The 21,840-nt window shown below is 47.7% G+C and overlaps 1 protein-coding gene across 1 annotated transcript in view; it reads left to right on the forward strand.

Annotated features, from left to right (window-relative positions):
- The window catches only part of LOC146859134 (uncharacterized), a 2,052,335-nt gene that overhangs the window by 421,813 nt on the left and 1,608,682 nt on the right, over positions 1-21,840 (forward strand). The window contains exons 39-40 of the mRNA XM_085649806.1: positions 6,778-6,783; positions 7,468-7,589. Of these exons, the coding sequence (XP_085505932.1) occupies positions 6,778-6,783; positions 7,468-7,589 (128 nt within the window). The remainder of the gene's footprint in view (positions 1-6,777; positions 6,784-7,467; positions 7,590-21,840) is intronic.

The following is a 21,840-nucleotide window of genomic DNA, read 5'->3' on the forward strand; positions in this document are numbered from 1 at the left end:
TACCTACTGGCGACCGCCAGTAGGTAATATATGAAGAAGGATATTTTTCCCTATAGAAAAAGAGGAAATATTTTATTGTGGGATGCGATTGGTCCCTTTTCACCGCTAATTTCGGTGTGTGATACCTGATGCATATATCTTTACATAATTGATTAATTGCTATAGCAGATTCCAATCTGTTTGGTTGTCATCTTACTTCTTTCCTATCATTATGTGAACCTTCGGGTGGTCATTTTACCTATAGAATATTTTTTGTTCCACTGATGGACTATTGTTCATCTTTCTTAGTTCATGTATTGTGTCTCCAGACGTTGCAATGATGGTTTATTCATCTTGGTTTTAATGGGAATGAGTTCCAGAAGTCATTCTTTCTAGACTTATTATGTAAGGTCTTTTTCTTCAAATAAATCTTTTTTGGGGTAGAGAATGTGGTGAAATGGCATTCGTTTTGTCCTTGGCCCTTCTGGTCTAGGTGTTTTCGCTCCCTTTGGGGTTATTTACTAGTGTCTGACTGTTATCAGATGTTCTTACTCAGGGTTTTATCCTGTTTCCCTTAAGGCTTGTTTCTTTGGTGTCTGTGGGGTTGTTTATTCATTCTTTATATTGTCTGTGGTCATTGCCACGGTTTTTGTTAAGAGCTCAGGCTCTTTTTCTTCTATTCCTATATTTGGTCGGTTGTTTATTTTGACCCGCTAGTTCTCTTGAGAGCTTTTGTAGGATTAGTTCGCAGACCTTCCTCTGGGTGGGTATAGCTATGGTATTTAATTCAAAGTTAAGTAATCTGCGGCTAGATGTCTCTATCAGATGAACAAGTTACTTACCTTTGCTAATGTATTATGTGGTAGAGACACAGTCTAGCCGCAGATTCCTTAACGCCCTGCCCATCCTCCCAACTCTGCAAACGACCTATGAGCTAAGGGTTATACTCTTTTTCCAGTACTGATTTTATATCCCGGTGATCACTGTTTCAAGTAATGTTAGGACTCAACAGACCACTTGATTTTGCCACATAGATATGGTTTGGATGTTGCCATACCATCCATTTTCAATAGTGAGTGATCGGCGGAGTGGGGGTGTTTTCTCTTTTACATTGAATTAAACACCAGTGAACGGTGTTGATTCATTTGGTTATTTCTTTGAAAGTCTTTCTCTAGTATGATCATACCTTGAATTGGCACTGTCACTATCTCTTGTAATGATGTGTTTCAATATTGGCTCCGTGTTCCGGCCCGGAAGATTTCCCAGAAGAAACTGACGTCCGCAGAGGTACTGCTGAAACATTTCCAGATACAGTCTGACGCCTGGGGATAATTCAAAGTTAAGGAATCTGCAGCTAGCATGTGTCTCTACCAGATAATGCATTACCAAAGGTAAGTAGCTTGTTCACTAGGGAGAGAGAGGGCTGTTTGTTAGTTTTTTCCGCTGGACCATGGAACTGCAACAGCCATGAACAACTGTAAGGACAAACCCCCTGATGCCCAAAAGGATTAAGGACTCTGCCCCCAGTTGATACCGGGACCAGTGGTTCTCCCCAAAGGCCAGTGAGGCTGGTCCCCTAACACTCCCTGAGGACCAGTTGGGGAAAATATCTGGACTTCTGCTCCAGAAAGAGGAGAGGAACTAAAGATACCAAGACCAGGAGAAAGCTGGCACAGGGAGCCAGTGGAACCAGCTCCCTGCAAAGTACACAGCCATGGATGCCAGGAGGTCTGCCAGAAATGCACATGGTGGCTACAGCACGCCACCGGGAGTAAAATAAGCCCAGAATTGTCCAACTCAGCCCAACAGGGCCCGAGTTATGGCTGTTTTAAAGTTGGTGACCTTTGATTCCTCAAGCGTGGATCAAGCGCTTGGGGCTCTACCGCCCTGTGAAGAATTACCCCCGGGTTGTGCCAGAGCCCCGGGTCAACTCAAAAAGCATTAATAATGATTGCACTCTCAGAGGAGGTGTCCATGGGGCCTTCTCCCAAGAGCTCTGAAGGGCTGAGCATCCCAACCCCAGGCCGGTTCCTCTTCTGGGAGCCCGGCACCCTATTTCCGGGCCCTTACCACCAAATAGAACAGGGGAGTGCTGTTGCGCCCACCCCCAATAACAGCAAGGGGTCTGGGATCCCACCTCAGGTCCCAACACAAATGCATGGAGGGGTAGTGCTGTTTCACTGCTCCAAGAAGAATATGTGGGGTCAGGGAGCCCATCTCCGGGCCCCAACACCAAATAGAGTAGAGGGAGCGCATCTGTGATCTCCCCTCCTCCTGTGGTGAGCCTTCTCCCGCTCCCCATGCCTGTGTCACAAAAGAAGACTCCCTGCCCGTGGGAGTGGGCAAGGGAGAAAATCGCTGCTAGCTCCTACAGCGGCAAAAGGAGAATGCTGGCCGGTGGGGAGTTGGCAGGGGCAGCTGGGGGTGGACTCCCTAGGGTGCCCCCAATGAGGGAGTCATGTGTGGTGCCCCAGTGGGACCAGGCACCCCCAATAAAAAAACATTTTAAAAGGTGTGCGGCGTGAGGCTGTGCGGCACAGATCAAAATGCCACCATAGACTCTCATTTAAAATTCATACTCCAGCGAGAGAGAGACCCATAATTTCCTGCAGACCTCTGATGAGAGAGTGTTTTTTCATTCTGTGGTTGCCCCATGAGGGCAGAGGCACCATCAATGAAGTCCTGGGGCCTGCAGGAGGCACATCAGCCTCCCTCAGTACATTTTTTAAACCAACCCTAACTTTCTGGTGTCTCAAAATGTAGGACACCCAGGCTTTGCAGTCATGTATGAAAGCACTTCCCTGGCTGGAGCTTTTGCTCTTTAGCTGGGATTTTACCAGCCTATGGGGGCTGGTTCTATGGTCGCATTTAGTGGCGGTGTATAAAAAAAGACACAGACAGATATGATGTTATTTTCAATACTTTAATGACCCTTTATGCTCAACGTGGTCTTCATCAATGTTAAAATGTTTTACTGACATTAATGATTGCATTTACACATTAATAGCTACAGTGAAATGTGGATGATTTTTAACATGTGCCTGCTTTTCCTATTTACTGGTGCAACTTTGCTACAGTGGTGTACTTGGTTCCAAGGGGAAATTGTGGACCTATGACTTACGAAGGCCTCACATGCTGCACATCTAATAACACAATTTCCTACAATGTACAACTCATGTTTCAGACACTCCTGTTGCAGTAGAAATGTTCCCTGTAAAGTAAAGCCCTCTACCGCTTTTAGAACCTAGGTCTGTGATCTGTTGACTTTCTAAAATGGAAACCATTCCGCTCTTCTTCGTTTGTTTGAGGTTAAAATTGATAATTCTTCGAGGTAAATGTCGCGCCGTGCCCGGATTTACCCGGTTTGTATTGGATCAAATTCCAATAAAACATGTTATGAAAAATAAAATTGATGATGCTCTAGGTCTCTTCCTTCTGGATATCCTGTTTTTTGAGCTGTGGTTACGCGTATCCATGTCTGCTACTCTTTCTATAACTAATATTTACCAGTAGCACTTGATTTATCAGGGCTCAGGGCAGGGCTGTCCATTGTTGGTCGACTACGCACATACCCATATCAATCTTTCAGAATCACCACCCACCACGATTTGTAAATTGTTACCATTAAATATCCACAGTATACAAACAAATCCCTTCTGAATATCACAGTCATCTGGCATGGATGTGGGCCTTGCTGCCTGACTCTGGACCAGCCCTGCCTCCCAAACATTGCCATAAGCCATACCATTTCCAGGATGGCATAGGAGCCAACAATTATTTTCTTGTTGATTTAAACCCAAATAAAACGGTGGAATTGCAATGGCAATGGGAAATGCTAGATGTTCCAACGTTAATAGTTTTTTCTAAGCAAAATATTTTGGAATTGGTCCCCGTAGCAAAACGGTGGTCATTGCAACTCTCGGCTCCATAATGGAGCTCTTTTCTTGCATCTTATGTTGATGACGTACCCGCCTCGTGGCCGCCCCGGACCCGGCAGCTTCCATTCTGGCTTCGGCGCCAGGATCGGTCCCTTTTCTTCGCCAATGAACTGTTTCCTTCAGAAACTCGAATGAAATATGAAGCTTCACTTTTATCCTCAGTGATACAGATATTCCAGGCCCGCGCTTCACGATTTATTACCCTTTGCTCATATTTCTCTTTTTCATAAATGTCTGTCAAAAGACATCAGTTTAACAACTTCCGAAAGAGAAGCTGCGCAGATCTCCATGAAGAGAAATATGTAAGTCTTAGAAAATGGAACTCATCCACTATGATGACTGCCAGGCGAACGAGAAAATGTAATTGTTAAAAATTGCTGTCATGGAACTTTATTACTTCCACATGATTTACAGTCTGGAAAAATTGCTCTTTTTCTCCAAGTCGTTTTCTTTTGACAGATGGCGCAAAGCATGCGCTGCATTTTGCATCTGCTAGCTGAAGTTTTAAGTTTAACAATCTCTTTTTTTGTGTCCCTGGTTTGCCTCAAATGTAATAACATAGAATAATCATTATTTTGGAACACATTTTGTCAGGTTGAAAAAGTGTTAGAACATTTTGAGACACCAGGGAAGACAATGAATTTCAGGGCCAATAACGAGTGGTAGAGACGCTCTGCTCCATTATTCCAGCATTTTGCTCCTCCCTGTCTATTTTCAGCATTCTACCCTCTGTGAGTGGTATGTTCTACTAGCATTATTGGTCTCTGCCCGGGCTATTACGGTTTTTAAAGTCACTATTCCTCACTGGAAGCAGTGGCGGCTGGCAATTGCGGCAATAGGAGAGCCATGCACATGGGTGAATACATAAAAAACATTTATAAATAATATAGAATACATTAAATTAAATAAATAAAAAGGTACTTATTCATGCTTTCCAGAGACACTTCCTCGCTCCAGTCGTCTTCTTCTCCTGAGGTCGCGTCCAGCTGGGCTTAACTAATCCTGACACTGCTCTCATGCTGTTAACCAGCATCAGAGCAGTGCAAGGATTGGAGGTAGCGGCCTCTCTTGGCGCTCCTGACGACATTGGAGGCCTATGCTTCCTCACAACGGTCTAAGACCACTGGGTTGAGACGTTTATAGTACGTATGTCAGGCTGGCCATCGCAAGTCAGCTGGCTAAAGGGACATGCACACTATAAACTAGTGCCCAGGCTGCCCACCATAACTGCTGCCACTCAGCAGGCCCCGCCCCGTCTTGACACACAGTGCAGGACGAGTTGGCGTAAAATAAAATGGTAATGAATTAACTTTATTACCATTTTATTTTTTGTCTCTGGGGCATTTCTGGGGGCAATTAAGTGTGGCGACACTCCTCCGTCCAAATAGAGGACGCCCCTGACTGGAAGAGGGCCTTTACCACCCGTTCTAGCCCTGGGCATTGGGCTAGAAAGCTGTATTGTAGAATGCTTCTACGTTTTCGAATCAACCTTGCATGTCCTCAGGCTCCATTAGTGGATGGATTACGGTGCAAAAAGAAACCTAAATCATAGGCTGGACAGTGGCGTTGGTCACTCTATACACATATAATGTGTGTGTCCGAGAGGATAAGCTAACTTTTAGAGAAAAAGGCTTAAAACCTCACAATAAAAATATTGAAAGTGTTAATTCCACATTTTTTGGAAGACTACATCTTAAACATTTTTGGGAGTAAATGATTTCCATGACTAATAAAGCGTAATAGGTGAGGCACCGTGTGAAATTCGCATTACGTTTCTCATTTCCATAAAACAGGTTATAAGTGTGTGTTAGGCACAATATGAGTTCTGCTGTAGTTGTATGTGGCACAGTCTTAACCCCTCAATAGAGAACATCCCCATTGTCTACGGCCTCCAGACAAATGTCCATGTAGGCTGCCTTAGGAATTGTTCAACCCTTAGACTGCTTCAGTATCTATCTGGCATACTCCATCTTTAAAAATGTTCATTAAAATCGGTTCTGCAAGTAGGTTGTTGTTTTAATTTGTAGCGGGCGGGTATCATAACATATACAGCTCTCCGACAATCCTTGGACCGTCTTTGCATTATAGACATGCATTGGCAAAGCCAACAGGTATTGGCGGTGAAATATTTTGGCTTTGTCAATGCATTTTTGTGTCAGCTGGCGTGGATATGTGTGCATGCGCAGAGGCCATATTTGAACAGGTTTGTTAAGACATTACAAATGCATTCAAAGATGGCCTCCGTGGATGTATGCACATCCATGAAGACCATCTTTAAATTCATTTGTAATGCTTTAACAAACTCATCCAAAGATAACCCCTGTGGTTGCACGCGCTTCCACAGTAGCCTTCTTTAAATGTATTAGTAATATCTGAGAAAACACAGCTGGGGGGACGCAAGTGCGGGCAGCCATCTTGAAATGGGTAAAAATCCATTTTAGGATGGATACTCGAGATAGTGCGATAGGCACACAAAAAAAAAATACAGAAAAATGAAATGTGAAAGTAGGAGCAAATGTGGGGAGGAGGATATTTTAAAAATATTGGGCGGCAACACCGAGAGTGAGATGGCTTGGGAGCAAAGTGAAGGGGCCCAAACAGCACAAGGGGTGAGGGGAAGAAAATCCCATGGAGTGCTGAGAGAAAAAGACCAAAAATCCTTGAGTGCAAGCAATGTCAGCAGTTAAAGGATACAACTCAACCAATCAGAACATACTGACACCACAATGATCCTGGGTGGGATAAACAAAAGAATAGTGATGAAAGCAGTTGACTCAAGAGGCAACAACTGTTCTAGACAACAAAGCCATTCAGTCACAGGCAAGAGCTGACCCGAGGCCCACTTTATGTATATTGGAAGCAACAGGTCAGGCCAGCAGAGAACTGTAGCTGTTAGTCACCAAGACCAAAACAGCACAAAAAATAAAAGATTGCTCAGTAGGACTGTAACTGGATATTTTTATTTATAATGTTGTAGACCAAGTGTATGATGAGTTCTAGTGAGAGTGGAGTGGCTGCACAACTATGACAGCATTCTTTTCGGAGAGAAACATGTATTGAATTGATTGAACAATTGTATATGATCTATTTCAATTGTAGGGTCGGAGATTTAAAAACGGACTCGGTCATAGTGCGTTACATTTTAATTAATGTGAGAACAAAGTGAGGTAGCAAAACGGAGCTGGGTTCTGAACACGGCTTCCCCACATAAACACATTATGGGATGTTACGAAAATCCCTCAGTATACACCTGTGCCTGGGTTCCCTGATTGGCTGAATTTAGGACCTCCTGCAAACATGCTGACTCCTACTATAGCTGTGTAAAAAACAAGAAACTTCAATTTTTGTATTTCACACGTTCACAACATCCTTAATGCAAGGCAGTTAACCACGTTATTCGAATCAGTATTAATTAGCTTCTGACACTGTGCTTCTAAAGTCGCTGATCTGTTTATTTGTTTGGTAGAAAAAAGCCTCACACCCAGTGTGATGAAGGAAAGCGCTGCCCTGGAGGCACGTGACGAAGAAGAAGCGGGGGTCGAGCAGAAAGACCAGCACTGGGCTCTCGAGACAGTCAGTGAGGTGGCGCAGCTCAGCGCCTGCATCAAGTTCAGCAACACTCTGAACCAATGTGTCAACAAGGACAACAAGAGGACAAAAGACGTCATCCAGGTACTATGGCTGAGATCTCTCCCATTGGGCAGAGGTTTGGACCAATGGTTTCCGTACTTATCTGTAGACTACTCTTATTGAGCCTGACAAATGTAGGGCTGTCCATGTCACCTATCTGTGGGAAAGCATGTCATGAATATCCAGGATAATTACATGAGAAGTGTCATCAGAAATGGGCTCCCATGCCACTTTTTGCCTACCCATGTTCCCACTGTCTTTGGCATCAGCTAGAGATCTTACAGTCTCAACTTTCCTCAAGACTCGCACTTCTCATTCTGTGTTGCAAGTGTTTTTTTTTAGACTCAACCCCCATGCCTACAAAACTGCTGTAATGCGCATTTACCAGTGAATTACGTTCCAAAGAATTTTCAAGGACATGTTTACATCGAAAGCATTTTGATTCTTAATATATGTAGTTTATTATGATGCTAACTGTAGATTCCTTCTCTGTAGCATATCACCAGGCACCAGACTGGATCCAGAAGGTTTTTCAGCTTAGCCTCTGCACGCCGATAGGTGTCATTGTATGGCTCTGCGTCGACACCGCTCTGCCCCAGGAGTGATGCCTTAAGCCGTATATGGGTGCCAACCACGCATGATCCTGTCAGTTCTTTTTTTCCCACGCTTTTGTATGTGGATGCAGGAGCTATCTACAACTTTTCTTCATCTACTGACAAGCTTTTTCCTTTTCAAAAACTTGTTTCCAGTATGCAAGGGAAATGTCACCTGTTAAAACTACAGGCTTTAAACTTTGGAAGGATTGTAACAAACACATCTCTGTGTTGGATCCCTATGAGGCATGCCTCTGGTGTCTAGGGTTGGCCCATTACTTCAAGTCATGCAAATAATGTGTCCTAATGAAGCTAAAGAGATCTGGTATAATGAAGCCAAGCGTTACATTGCTGAACATTTCCGGAAATCCCGTAAAAGTTGTTCCCACTGGAAGTTATGGACATAGATTCATTCCTGTTCTCAGGGCCGGTCCTGCAACATATCATCATCAAGTTCCAAGTTTTTGGGTAAATTCAGATAAAAAAAGAAACACAAGAAGTCCAGGCGAGCCTCACACCATCCTTGCCACTCTCCTTCTGAAAAGCTGCGAGGATGTCAAGGTGCCCTGCCGACTCGCTCTTGGTTGCCTACTGAGGGGCCAATTCCACTATTGATCCTGATGCAGACCCACATTTGCGGGTCCATCAGCAACACCGCAACAAATTGAGGCACTTAAGAAGGCCATGCTCTGCATTTTTGGCACCGTTCTGTGTCTCTCTGCCAGCTGTGCCTCCTAAATCTGCTTCAGATTCAGCTCTAATTCTGGAGCCGGTTCCATTCCAGGCACCACGATCTGTGCCATTTCTTCCTCTGTCAATGCCGCTACCCATGCCACCATAGGAGAATGGCAAGCCCGTAGTTCGGTCTGACTCCAAACTGAATACATCTCAACCTTCACCAAAGTTGTGCGCATGATAGATTCCTACACACGGCCCCCATTCCTTCTGATTCAGACAAGGCAATGTCCTTTACCTATAGACCGTCTTATGGTACTCCCAACAACTCCTTGGATTGGACTCTGCCAAGAGACAACCAACTTTTGGTAATGATGGTGATTGGTGGGATGATTTTTCTCCACAGTATGAGGATGATCATTTTTAGATGGACCTACTAGAGGCTAATGTGCTGGATACTTTGCCCAACACTGGCCTGGTGCCCTCTGGGCCTTGCACGGAAGAGTCGGCCTCCTTTGCCATGGTAATTTGAAGGCAGGTGAAGTTCTAGATTTACAACTGCAGGTCCTGCAGCCCGAACAATCTTCTTTAGAACCTTTGCTACCAATGGATGAAACCCTGGCTTTCATCCTATTGGGCACTTGGTCAAAATCTTGTTATTCTCCACCGGCACTTCACCATAGGCCAACTCCTGGTACCCATGCCTTTCTCACCCAGAATCTTACTCAGGAAAGGCTACAAGCTGCCACCAGCAGAGTTAACCTCAATTCCTCGCAGGACAGAAGGTCTAAGAGAATGGAGGCATTTGGGAAGAAGATGTTTTCCTCTGCCAGCCTTGTCCTTAGGTCCATCAATGCCAGCTGTTTGCTGGGAGGCTATTCTAATACATTGTGGCTGAAACTATACCAGCAGTCCCAGAAGAGTTCAATATCAATTTGGCACATTTCATTCCGGATGACCAGAATAAAGCCAAGTATGTTTTCCAATCAGGGCTAGTAACAACAGATTGCTTGAGCAGAGCAGCTAGTACTAGTGTGGCACTCCGATGCCATATGTTGATCTGGACCACAGGCTTTTCGTGTGATGGTCAAGTATTAATCATAGATATGCTATTCGATAGGTCTCGTCTCTTTAGTAAGAAAGCTGATTTCACCCTAAAGCACTTTAAAGAAAGCAGAACAACTGCACGGCCCCTCTGCCTTTCTACACCAGCAAGGCAGTATCCACATCAATTTTGCCCCTACAAGGCATCACTAGGGGCTTCGCCATTAGACAGCGCCAAGGCTGCCCACCCTATAGCAGATACCCCCTTCCTTTCAACGTCACAGGAGGAGATCTAGCAAGCAACGCTCAGGCCAGCAGGGGTAATGAACTTCCCTGTCCCCAGCCCATTTAGCAGCAGCCTCTAAGCTGCTTTAGTTTACGCTTAGTGACACATACGCATCCCTTAGGAGGCATGGTCACTCATATTCTCGACAGGTGGCAAGCAATAGTGCCTGACAGGTGTGTCCTGTAGATAGTTAAAATGGGCTATTCCTTGCCATTCATTTCATCCCGTCACCTACCCCATCTACATCCGAGAGGTTTTCAGAGGGCCATTTGTGCAATTTGCTGCAATTCAGAGTGCTTATCCTGAATATCTGTCAGGCTGCAACATGGTCATCAGTGTGCACATTCATGAAGCACTACTGCCTTGACAGCCAGGTCCAATGGAAAGTTTGTTAACACTGTTCAGTCCTGCAGGACATTTTGGTCTGAGGCATTCCACAGACTCACCACCTGGGGAAGTACTGCTTTGGTAGCTATTCTAAAGGTGATGAATCTGAGGAATCTGCGGTTAGAAGTCTCCACTAGAAAAATAAGTTATATCAGTAACACTCTTTCTATTGGATACTCTATCTAACTTCAGATTCCTCACTGCCTTGCTACCTCTCAGTTCTGTGGAATGGACTCTTCTTTCTAAAAAGTTCCCAATTAAGAAATCTTCACACTGGCATAGTTGATTGCTGAGGGGCTCTGCGTCCAAGGGAGTGGATGATGTCCGGAAAGAAACCGACGTCAACACGCCTATATGACGTCTATATAGGGCTCAAGTCGACACTTCTGGGGCAGTTAGAAGATGACATGGAGCCACACAATGGCAGCTATCTGTGCACAGAGGCTATGCTGGAAAATGTTCCTGATCCAATCTCATGGCTGGGAACATTGTAATGATGATGAATCTGCAGTTGGATAGAGTATCCACCAGAATTTTAAGATAACTACCTTTATCTAAATGGGGATATGCTAAAAATATGGCATGGATCCGGCCTTCCAGTACTGACTTTGGAGAACCTAGAGCTAGTAGAGCACTTGTAGCAGTGGATGGTACCGTTGTTATCTGCACAGCTCAAGATCCTTATCTGAATAAAGTCTAGCAGAAGTGGGCACCTTACAAGAGGCCATGAAGATAAATAGTCTAAAAATCTTACCAATTAAGTTTAGTTGGCAAACGGCAATTTTTCTCTGCACTTGGGTCGTCCTCAGTGTTAGGTCTTTTCTGAAGTACACTAACATCAGCAGGGTCCATCCAACGAGGGCCTGGTTTGTACCCCCACATCCCTTTTGTATTACAGAAGGGGCTTGGAGTGCTTGCTTCAATGCTGCACTTTGAGCGCGCACATATTTTGTGCCCTTGTATTGTAAAGAAGCATTCACTGGTTTTCATGGGCATGTTTTCTCAGGCAAATCAGTGAGTGTATTTGTAAGTGTGCCTGCTCTGTGTTATGTGCAAGTGTGGCTTATGTGTGTTATTTGTAAGTGTGCCTGCTCTATGTTATGTGCAAGTGTGGCTTCTCTGTGCTATTTGCAAGTGTGGCAAAAGACACACAATTGATGGACGGAATGCAGAACAAATCAAAACATTCTCCCCCAGTCAAGAGATCTGGGTTAAATCCATCATTCTTTTGCTCACCATGCCACCCCAGTTTGTTAAATGGTAGCGGCACCTTCAGTCGATAACCTTCAAGTATTGCCCGGCGGTAATCGCCTCTTATACCATTCGATAATTAACCAACAAAAGAGGCAGGCGCCGGAGACTGGAAGGCAGGAAACAAAGTTTTATTCCGTCGGAGCAGAACACATCAGATCAGACAGCAAGGTATCGTCACGAGGTGCTCTAACCACATCTCTGAGGCCTGGCCTCTTATACACAGGTTTATTGCTTTATTACAAGTGATACATTCTTATTGAGACTTTGATGTACGGAAAGACATCCTTGGAATCCCCATTTCAAGCTTGTTCCCACACATATCTACAGTAGAAGTCCCCACCCCACCCACAGTAGGAGATGGCTATCACACAGCTGGACATTCCGCCAATTCCTGGGGGTGTGTGCGACTGGTCGGGTCTCAGGGGGTGGGGGCCTTGATCTACTGTAATCCCTTTGATGTGAGGTGTTTCCCTTACAGTAGGGGCAATAAACTGCATCCGCAGGGCTAGGTGATGGCCTGAGATCGGTTCGGACAATCGGGCGCAGAGGAAGGGGGTTATCAAAAGGATGTATGACCATGTATGGGATGAAAGGAGGTGTTGGTCAGGCGCGGGATGTGGTTCCATGGCAGGGTCGCACAGAAGGAGAGGGTTTATGGCCCATGTATGAGAGAGCGGGGGTGGCCGGCGCGCGGGGGACGTTTGCAGCGCCTGAGGGGCACGCTGGCGATCGGCAATGAGACCATGGTGCCTAAAATGGCCGTCGCGTGTTTTCCGCGTGTGGCGCTTGGGGAGAGACAAGATGGCGCAGATAATGTTCAGATACGAACTAAATTTCCACAGTCCTCCCTTTTAACATATCTCGCCAGCTTGTTTAGTTCGGATCTATCCCCATAATACCACGTACTTCTGTTTCGTACAGGGCTTTCATTCGTTCTAATTCAAAGTTCATAGTCTTAGGGCAGATGTAGTTCGTGAAAAGTGAACATAGAGGTGGCAAGCACTGAATCCCCAGGCAACATCCACATAGAATCACAATCGGCATTAGGATAAACGTAAACAACCTCCACCCCCAGTTCTTTATTGAGTCCCAAAACCAATTCCCAAGCGACCATCCTTCTTGTTCCTGATGCACCTCTGAGGAAAGTCTGTGGAGGTGTTCGATCGCCTTGTAGACGGAGGGTGAGTTGTCCGGTACGTAGGTACAACAGCTGGACCCAATGATGCGGCATGCTCCTCCACGATCAGCCAGAACCACATCTAGAACGAGGCGGTTCTGGAGAGCCACCAGGCGGACGGCCTGAAGCTCGGCGGTGTTGTTGGTGAGGATGCCAGCCGTAATGTTCATTGTTGTTTCGACTGCCTGGGTTAAGTGCCGGATAGCACGGCTGTTCGCCATTGGACCCCAAAGTGGGACAAGTCCTTTTACTGCATCCATGAACTGTGCTCCGGTGGAGTCGGCTTGTACAATGTCCTTGGCACGCTTCTGCCGGTGGTGGTTTGCCGGAGCCACATATGTTGGAGGAAGGATAAAAGCGATGTAACAGGTGCCTCCCCAGCCTTTCGGAAGCCAGGTGTAGGCCTTAGTACCACAGACGAAGTACATATTTGGGGAGGTAACAAAGGAGGATGGGTCGACTGAGTCCAATGTTCGGGTGATGAGACAGGAACTGCGGCCCACCGGCTGTGTTCCCAGACCTTCGAGGCACACAAGACCTGTGATGTTGATGACGGACAGAGCCACTGTTAGGGTGGCGGCCGTTCGTTTCCGGAGGTAAGAGAAGGTGGGTCTGGCTGGGTTGTTGAACACCTGCATTTCAACTCGTTCTTTGGCAGGGATGTCTATATGAAAGGAAGTGTTTGATCTTAGAGGGCAGAAGGGAGCAGAAGTTTTTCCAGTTTTGTTCAGCCAGAACCCATGGTAGAAGTGTGACACAGTTTTGCTGGAAGTGGCATTGTCCTTGTAGCTTTCTTGCAGGAGGATTAGCCAAGCGAGGCAGGAGCCATGGACAGAGAAAGGTGAGGGGATGAAAGGGATAGAGTGTCCAGTGGCATGCGGTAGCAATCCACAGATCCAGCAATTAGTGGCATTGGCGGCAAGATTGTGTTGGTGGAGCAACTGCACGAAAGAGTTATTCCAGAACTCCTTACGCCTCTCTCGCAGTTAAGGAGAAAGCGAGATCAAATGGTGTTCTTTCATGGTGGTAGGTTGAACAGTGGTCAGCAATGTCTTATGAGCGGGTGAGCTCTCTTCCATGATCCAGAAGGTGGCCATGAGGAGAAGGCAAAAGAGAAAGGTAATAAAAAGCGCGATAGTTTTTGAGCTGTGCATCTTGTCAGTCTTTGGGTTTTGATAGTGGATCTTCGGGCGTCCGGTTGCTTCCATCACCTTCATGTCGGGCGCTTCCATCATCTTCGAGGGACTTGGTAGCGGGCAGAACCACTGGCTTTGTTTAGTTTCTCTCCTGGAAGCCTTTTGAGATGATTAGGCTACCGATCTGGGATCTCAACTTAGCTCGTGGTCTGCTTAGCCGAAGTTCCCTCCTTTCGTCGCAGGTTATACCCTTCCTTGGATGGCACAGTGGGGTCGGGATATTTCGTTAACTCAAGTGTCTCTGTATTCTGGTAGCAGCTCAGGGATGGTCGGTCTTTGTCCGGGGGTCCTCCTTGGCCGGTGATGTTGTCGGTTGTCGTCAGGGTCGGTGATACCTTCTTACAGTGATGTGCGTGCAGCCAGTTGCGCTTCCCCTCCACTCGAAGAGCTGTTCGGGTGGTGATCAAGACTTGCAGGGGGCCCGTCCACCGGGGCTCCAGACTCCTTGCACGCTCGAAATTACGCACTAGGACGTTATCTCCGGGTCGGATATCGTGTCCGGGACCCCTTGAAGCGTCGGGAATGGCTTGCAGCACCTGCTGATGGATAACAGACAATGTTTTAGTTAGGTTGTACAAATAGTCAGACATGAGGACGTCCGGGACGTCGCGAATGGATGAAGGTTTTGGTGCAGTCCAAAGGTTCATGGGCCGCCCGAAGACGACCTCGTAGGGGGTTAAGTGGTGTTTGGTGGGAGTGGAACGCATTGATAGCAATGCTAGCGGGAGGGCGTCTGGCCACTTCAATCCTGTGGTGGCAACTATTTTGGCTATTTTGAGCTTCAATGTGGCGTTATGTCGCTCAACCAAGCCTGCAGATTGGGGGTGGAAAACCGCATGGAACTTTTGTTTTACACCCAACCCCTTTAAGATGAGTTGGATAACTTCGGCTACGAAGTGGGGGCCGTTGTCGCTCCATAAAATTCGACAAAGACCGTAACGGGGGAAGAATTCCTTCAGTAGTACTTTTGCGGTAGTCATAGCAGTGTTGTCGCGGGTTGGGTAGGCTTCCACCCATTTGCTGAAGGCGCACACAACGACAAGTACGTACTCCAGGCTCTGGCACCTTTCTAACTGGATGTAGTCCATCTGCAGGACCTCAAAGGGATGTTAGGAACCCCAAACCCTCCCCGTGGTACAGCAGTTCCTTTACCAGGGTTGTGTTGGAGGCACACCAGGCATTGTTGGACTAGACGTCTGGCTGAGTCTGGGATCTTATCGTTGTGCCAAACCTTGGAGATGAGTTCGATCATGGGGGCGGACCCTATGTGTGCGGGGGAGTGTGTCATGATCAGCATGGGAATCAGGAATGAGTCAGGTAGCAACCATTTGTTCGTGTCTTTAGTCTGCCAGCAGCCTTCATCGTCTTTCAATCCTACCCGTGCCCATTCAGTCAATTCGTGGGGTGTGCTGGCTAATTGGATGTCCCTAATCGTTTCCCTGGCATCCTTCCATCTCTCAGTTTGTGACCTGGTCACGTACATACGTGTCGTGGACCTATTCTCGGCTGTGGTTCGGGCAGTAATATCAGCCAGAGCATTTCCCTGTCCTATAATGTCTGTCACCTTCTTGTGTGCCTGGCATTTGATCACAGCCAGCCGTGCGGGGAGGAGGACTGCTTCGGTCAGGGCAGAGACTAGATCTCCATGTAGGATGGGTGTGCCATGGGAGGTCAGGAATCCCCTCTCCTTCCATAGGAGTCCAAAGTGGTGAACCCCCCCGAAGGCGTACTGACTGTCGGTGTAAATGTTTGCGGTTGTCCCAGCTGCTAGGATGCACGCTCGTGTGAGAGCAATCAGCTCAGCCGCCTGTGCGGATCGCTGTGTGATGCGGGCTGTTTCAACAACTGTTCGGGCCGTAGTGACTGCATAGGCAGCTGAGGTGGTGCCGTCGGGAAGCTTGATGCATGAGCCATCTACCCACAGTTCTCCGTCAGGGTCCGGGAAGGCAGTGTCTCGGAGGTCAACCCTACTCTTGGTCTGTTCATCGGTGAGGGTCACGCAGTCATGTATAGGGGACGCATTGGGGTCAGTGTCAGGGAGAGGTAGCAGAGTGGCTGGATTCAGGGTGGTGCATCGCTTGAGCGTGATATGGGGTGCAAGCAGAGTCAGCTCGTAACCAGTCAGTCGTGCGCTAGTCAGGTGTTGTCTTGGTCTGGTTCAGGAGGGTGTCAACTGCATGGGGTACTAGCACGGTGAGGGGGTTTGAAAGCACGATCCCCTCACTTTGTCGGATAGAGACAGCGGCGGCGGCTACTGCTCGAAGGCAGGCGGGCAAGGCTCTGGCTACAGGGTCGAGAGTGGCAGAGAAGTAGCCGCAAGGGCTATGGGCTGTGTTAGAACAGACAATGCGCACCCCTCCCTTTCGTGGGTGAAGAGGGAGAAAGGTTTAGTGTAGTCTGGGGTCCCTAGGACTGGTGCTGAACAAAGGGCATCTCGTAATTCCTTGAAGGAGGATTGGCATTCGGGTGTCCAGGGGATGGGGAAGGGGACGTCTTTGGCCAACAGGGAAAGCAGAGGTTTTACGATAAGACTGAAGTTTGGCAACCACTGTCGGCAGAAGGAGGTGAGGCCTACCAGGGACCGCACTTGCTTCTGAGTTTTGGGAACGGGGGTTTCTAGGATGGTCTGAATTCGATCAGGTGTAAGCTTCCTCCCATCTTTGGATAGGAGGTGGCCTAGGTATGTCACTTGGGGTTGGCAGAATTGCAACTTCTTCCTGGAGACCTTGTGACCGTTCTCCGCGAGGAAGTGGAGGAGGTGGATGGTGGCTGTGACTGCGAGTGGAGTGGTGTCGGCCGCCAAAAGAATATCATCGACGTATTGTATTAACACCACTCCATCTGGTAGCTGGACTGCATCTAGTTGTCTTTTGAGGGCTTGGCTATAAATGCTGGGACTCTCAGTGTAGCCTTGGGGTGCCCTACAGAATCTGTACGAACGGGCTTTTAAGGTGAAGCCAAAAAGGTAGCGGCTGTCTGGGTGGATGGGGATGGAAAAGAATGCGTTCTTGAGATCAATAACAGTGAAGGTAGTGGCAGTGGATGGAATCAGGGTGAGGATGGTGGTGATGTCTGAGACTACGGGGTACTGAGGTATGACTACTTTGTTAACTTCTCGTAAGTCAACAATGAAGCGGTATGCTTTCTCATCTCCTTCGCCTTGTTTCTTTACAATGGGCAGGATAGGGCTGTTGCAAACATTACTGACTACTTCTTCTACCACTCCTGCGTCGACTAGGGACTGGATGATTTCCACCAATGCCTTCTCGCCTTCGGGCGATATCCGATACTGTGGAAGCTTTGGGAGCACCGCGTCCGGTCGGACAGTTATGTGTACAGGGTCGATCACCATGCGTCCTACGTCTGAGTCGGTTTTGGCCCACAGGTGTGAGGGTAACGTGTCGAGTAGGGACAAGTCAGCATCGGTTATAGAGAACATACGTTGCGTGAGACAAGGCCTGAACAGATCTGGGTTATCGTGCAGTATGACTCGGACTCCGTCGGGGGAACATCTGATGGTAGCTCGGAAATGTTTTAGTAAATCAAGACCCATAATAGCGTCGGGGGTGTTGGAGGAGAGCAGAAACGTCGTGTCAGTGGTGTTATTTTCCAAGTCAAAGGAGATTGGTGCGGACAAGGGATTAGTGGAGGGCGTTCCATCGAAGCCTATTGAGGTTATGTGCGAGCCAGACAAGGGTGCCCTCGGAATCAGTCGTTTAGATAATGCACTACGTGTCGCCCCGGTATCTACCAAAAATGGAGACTTTGTGCCCAGGACCATAGCAGTGACGTAAGGACCTTGCTGGTCAACACGGAGTTCGACTGGATCCCTCCCTTGCCCCTGGCGGTCCTATGCGAAGTCATGGGCGTTTTCATAGTCGGACTGCTGACACTGGTTCTGTCGGGGGCGGTCAAAGGTGTTTGGTCTGCCTGGCCTGTCGTTGGTGGTGTCGTTCGTGTACCCTCGTCCCTGTCCTCTATTTCTGGGGCTATTTGCTATGTCTCTTGTGTCCCTATTCTTGTTCATATCCAGAAGGACCGGGCACTGGGATTTCCAGTGTCCAAACCCTTTGCAGAACGCGCACTGATTCTCGTCTAAGTCCCTGCGTCCACCGTAGGGTGTGGGTGCATGGTCTCTAGGGGGTAGTTTTCTAGGAGCAGTCGGTTGGTAATTTCCCTTGGGAGGTTCCCTTCCTATGGTCACCCCTTGCAGCTGTGCGATCATTACCCTTTCCTTCAGTTCCTTTTTCTTTCTCTCGGACGCCCTATCGTTCTCATTCTTTTGGTGTTCGTAGTACTGGGCCATCTGGAGGATAGCCGCGGGTTTGGAGGCTGCCCAACTACTCTCGCTGGTCTGTAACTTCTGGGAGACGTCCTGTGACAGACCCTTCACATAATTCTGGACAAAGAGGTGGTGTCCGGTTGCAGTGGTCATGTCCTGGCCACTATAATCGGAAAACACTGTTTCGAATCGAGAGAAGTATTCGGACACATCCTCCTAGGGTTTCTGGCGGCAAGCCGTCACTATCGACCAGTCTACCTTCCTTTCTGGGATTAGGGTCTTCAATTTCTGTACAATCTTGTCTGGGAGTTCCAATATGGCCTTTAGAGGTTTCTGTCCAGGTCCTCGCTGTTTGTCTATGGTATCGAGTTGTGCCCAGGTATATCCGAACGCCTCAGCGTGGTCGACTTTCCGGATTTGCTTCCACACATCCGCCGGCAGACACAACCCGAAGAACAAATCGATATCCGCCAAGGTCATTATAGTTGAACCTAAGGCCGTACCTAGTTCTGTGTAAAAGGCAGTCGGGTTCTTTCTTAAGTCGGGTAGGGTTTTTCTAAAGGTCAAGATGTCTTGTCGGTCCCATGGCTGATAGACCCAGTTATATACAACCCTTCCCTTCGCATCTTGGTGGTTGATGTCGTCGTGTGTTCCCTGACCTCGTGGGGGGACCCAGTAAGGAGCAGCTTCCTTGATGGGCATCATGGTATCAGCTTTTCCTGCCTGGGGTTCAGTCGCTATGGGGGTCTCTGCCTTGGTTGTCTGTCTGTGTTCTTTAAGATGCCGGAAGACTTCGAGTGTACGAGTGAAGAGGTCTGTTACATCTCTCTCTCCCCCCTCCCCAATATCTACTTTCCTATACAAGGTCGCTAAGCCTTCGGGACCTCGATCCTGGTACCTATCCTCATAGGCATTCAGGATGTGATAACAAAGTCGTACGACAAAGTGTCGTCTGTGGTTGTCGGCATGCGAGTTATACATGTCTGTTACATACTCCTCACTTTCCTTCCGTTCTACTAGTGTTCTTACTACTTTATCGATTTTGGCCCGTTCATCCTTTGTTAGTCGATTCACTCTGGCGGAATCCCTCTTTCTCATCTCAGGGTCATCTAACGTTATTGCTAACGTTGTGTTCAGTACAAGTGGCTCGGCCGGCGCGGAGGCCGTGAGGACCGAGGCCCTGGTACTGCTCTCGCTTGCGTTTGGGGGTTGCGGGTGCTGCACTATGGGTTGGGAGGGAGCGTATGGAGGGGGCATGTAGAGGATCGGGGGATCTAATAGTAATTCGTCATTCACTCGTTGCTTGGAAGGTAACTCAGGGTAGAGCGTAGAGGAGGTCCTAACAGGGCACTGGCCTGATGTTTCAAACTCTTGTTTTAGTTTAGCTTCCTTTCTCTCCTTTATCTCTTCCTCTAACTTTCTAGCGGCAAGGTGAGCTGCCTTACGCAATTCCTTTTCTGCTTTTACTTCTTCCCTCTTTTTTCGTTGTGTTGTTTCTTTGCGCCACATGCCGATACTGTCAAGCATAGTAGGCGCCGCTTTATTACTACGTAGAGCTATTTCTAGCGTTTCTATTTTATGATCATCAAAGGATCCCATCAGTGGCCACTGACTCTCGGGGTCCTTCTTTGTATATTTATGCCATAGTTTGCTATAAGCTACGGCGACTAGTCCATATTTAGTAAACATGTCCTTATTAGGGGTGCCCTCCAGTGGAGCCAGATGGTTCATCTCTAATAAGCGGTCCGGGCATAACCAACTACCAATCAGTGGGGAGAAGATAGGCATGACGGGTTACAACAGGGACAAAAGTCTGCACTACCTATCTTTTCACTGCCTGCAAAGACTAGATAGAATATCTCTATTCTACGTTATTTGCAAGTAGAGAATACCTCCAAAGAACCAATATCGAACAACCAGTGTTCGGACAATCAATCAATCAAATGGTGAGAAAGAGATAGGCACGACGGGTTACAACGGGGACAAAAGTCTGCGTTACCTACCCTTCACTATTTGCAAAGACTAGACAGAATATTTCTATTCTTCGTTATTTGCAAACAGAGAATATCTCAAAGAACCAATATTCTTCAAAACAATCAATGTTCGGACAATCAATCAGTGGGGAGAAAAAAATAGGCACGACAGATTACAAAGGGGGACAAAAGTCCGCGTTACCTACCCTTCACTATCTGCAAAGGGAGAGAGAGTATTTCTACTCTTCCCCGTTTGTAGGCAGTGAATATCTCAAAAAGAACAATCAAATAAGCAATACTAGTATTTTCAATCAATCAATCAATCGTTTCGCAATTTGTCGTGTTACACGACCTTACCCGGACCGCATGGACAGTTTCTCGTCTTCCGCCTCCAGCGCCCGATCGTCCTCTACTCTCCGTATTTGCCGCGGCACTCCTGATGGTTCCCAGTCAGGACCGTAGATCACTCGAGAGAGGTCTGTTCGGAACCGGTGAAGTTCGGATGATCGGCTGCCAGACGAGGGTCTATCAGGCAGGAGCTCTTCCCGATCGTTGCAGTCGTTCACTTTGTCGTCAGGACCTCTCCCACTGGATCCACGTGTCGCTGATGGGCCCCACGCTTGGGACGCCAACTGTTAAATGGTAGCGGCACCTTCAGTCGATAACCTTCAAGTATTGCCCGGCGGTAATCGCCTCTTATACCATTCGATAATTAACCAACAAAAGAGGCAGGCGCCGGAGACTGGAAGGCAGGAAACAAAGTTTTATTCCGTCGGAGCAGAACACATCAGATCAGACAGCAAGGTATCGTCGCGAGGTGCTCTAACCACATCTCTGAGGCCTGGCCTCTTATACACAGGTTTATTGCTTTATTACACGTGATACATTCTTATTGAGACTTTGATGTACGGAAAGACATCCTTGGAATCCCCATTTCAAGCTTGTTCCCACACATATCTACAGTAGAAGTCCCCACCCCACCCACAGTAGGAGATGGCTATCACACAGCTGGACATTCCGCCAATTCCTGGGGGTGTGTGCGACTGGTCGGGTCTCAGGGGGTGGGGGCCTTGATCTACTGTAATCCCTTTGATGTGAGGTGTTTCCCTTACAGTAGGGGCAATAAACTGCATCCGCAGGGCTAGGTGATGGCCTGGGATCGGTTCGGACAATCGGGCACAGAGGAAGGGGGTTATCAAAAGGATGTATGACCATGTATGGGATGAAAGGAGGTGTTCGTCAGGCGCGGGATGTGGTTCCATGGCAGGGTCGCGCAGAAGGAGAGGGTTTATGGCCCATGTATGAGAGAGCGGGTGTGGCCGGCGCGCGGGGGACGTTTGCAGCGCCTGAGGGGCACGCTGGCGATCGGCAATGAGACCATGGTGCCTAAAATGGCCGTCGCGTGTTTTCCGCGTGTGGCGCTTGG

Source organism: Triturus cristatus, chromosome 3_2, assembly GCF_964204655.1.
Source record: "Triturus cristatus chromosome 3_2, aTriCri1.1, whole genome shotgun sequence".
NCBI classification, from domain to species: Eukaryota; Metazoa; Chordata; class Amphibia; order Caudata; family Salamandridae; genus Triturus; species Triturus cristatus.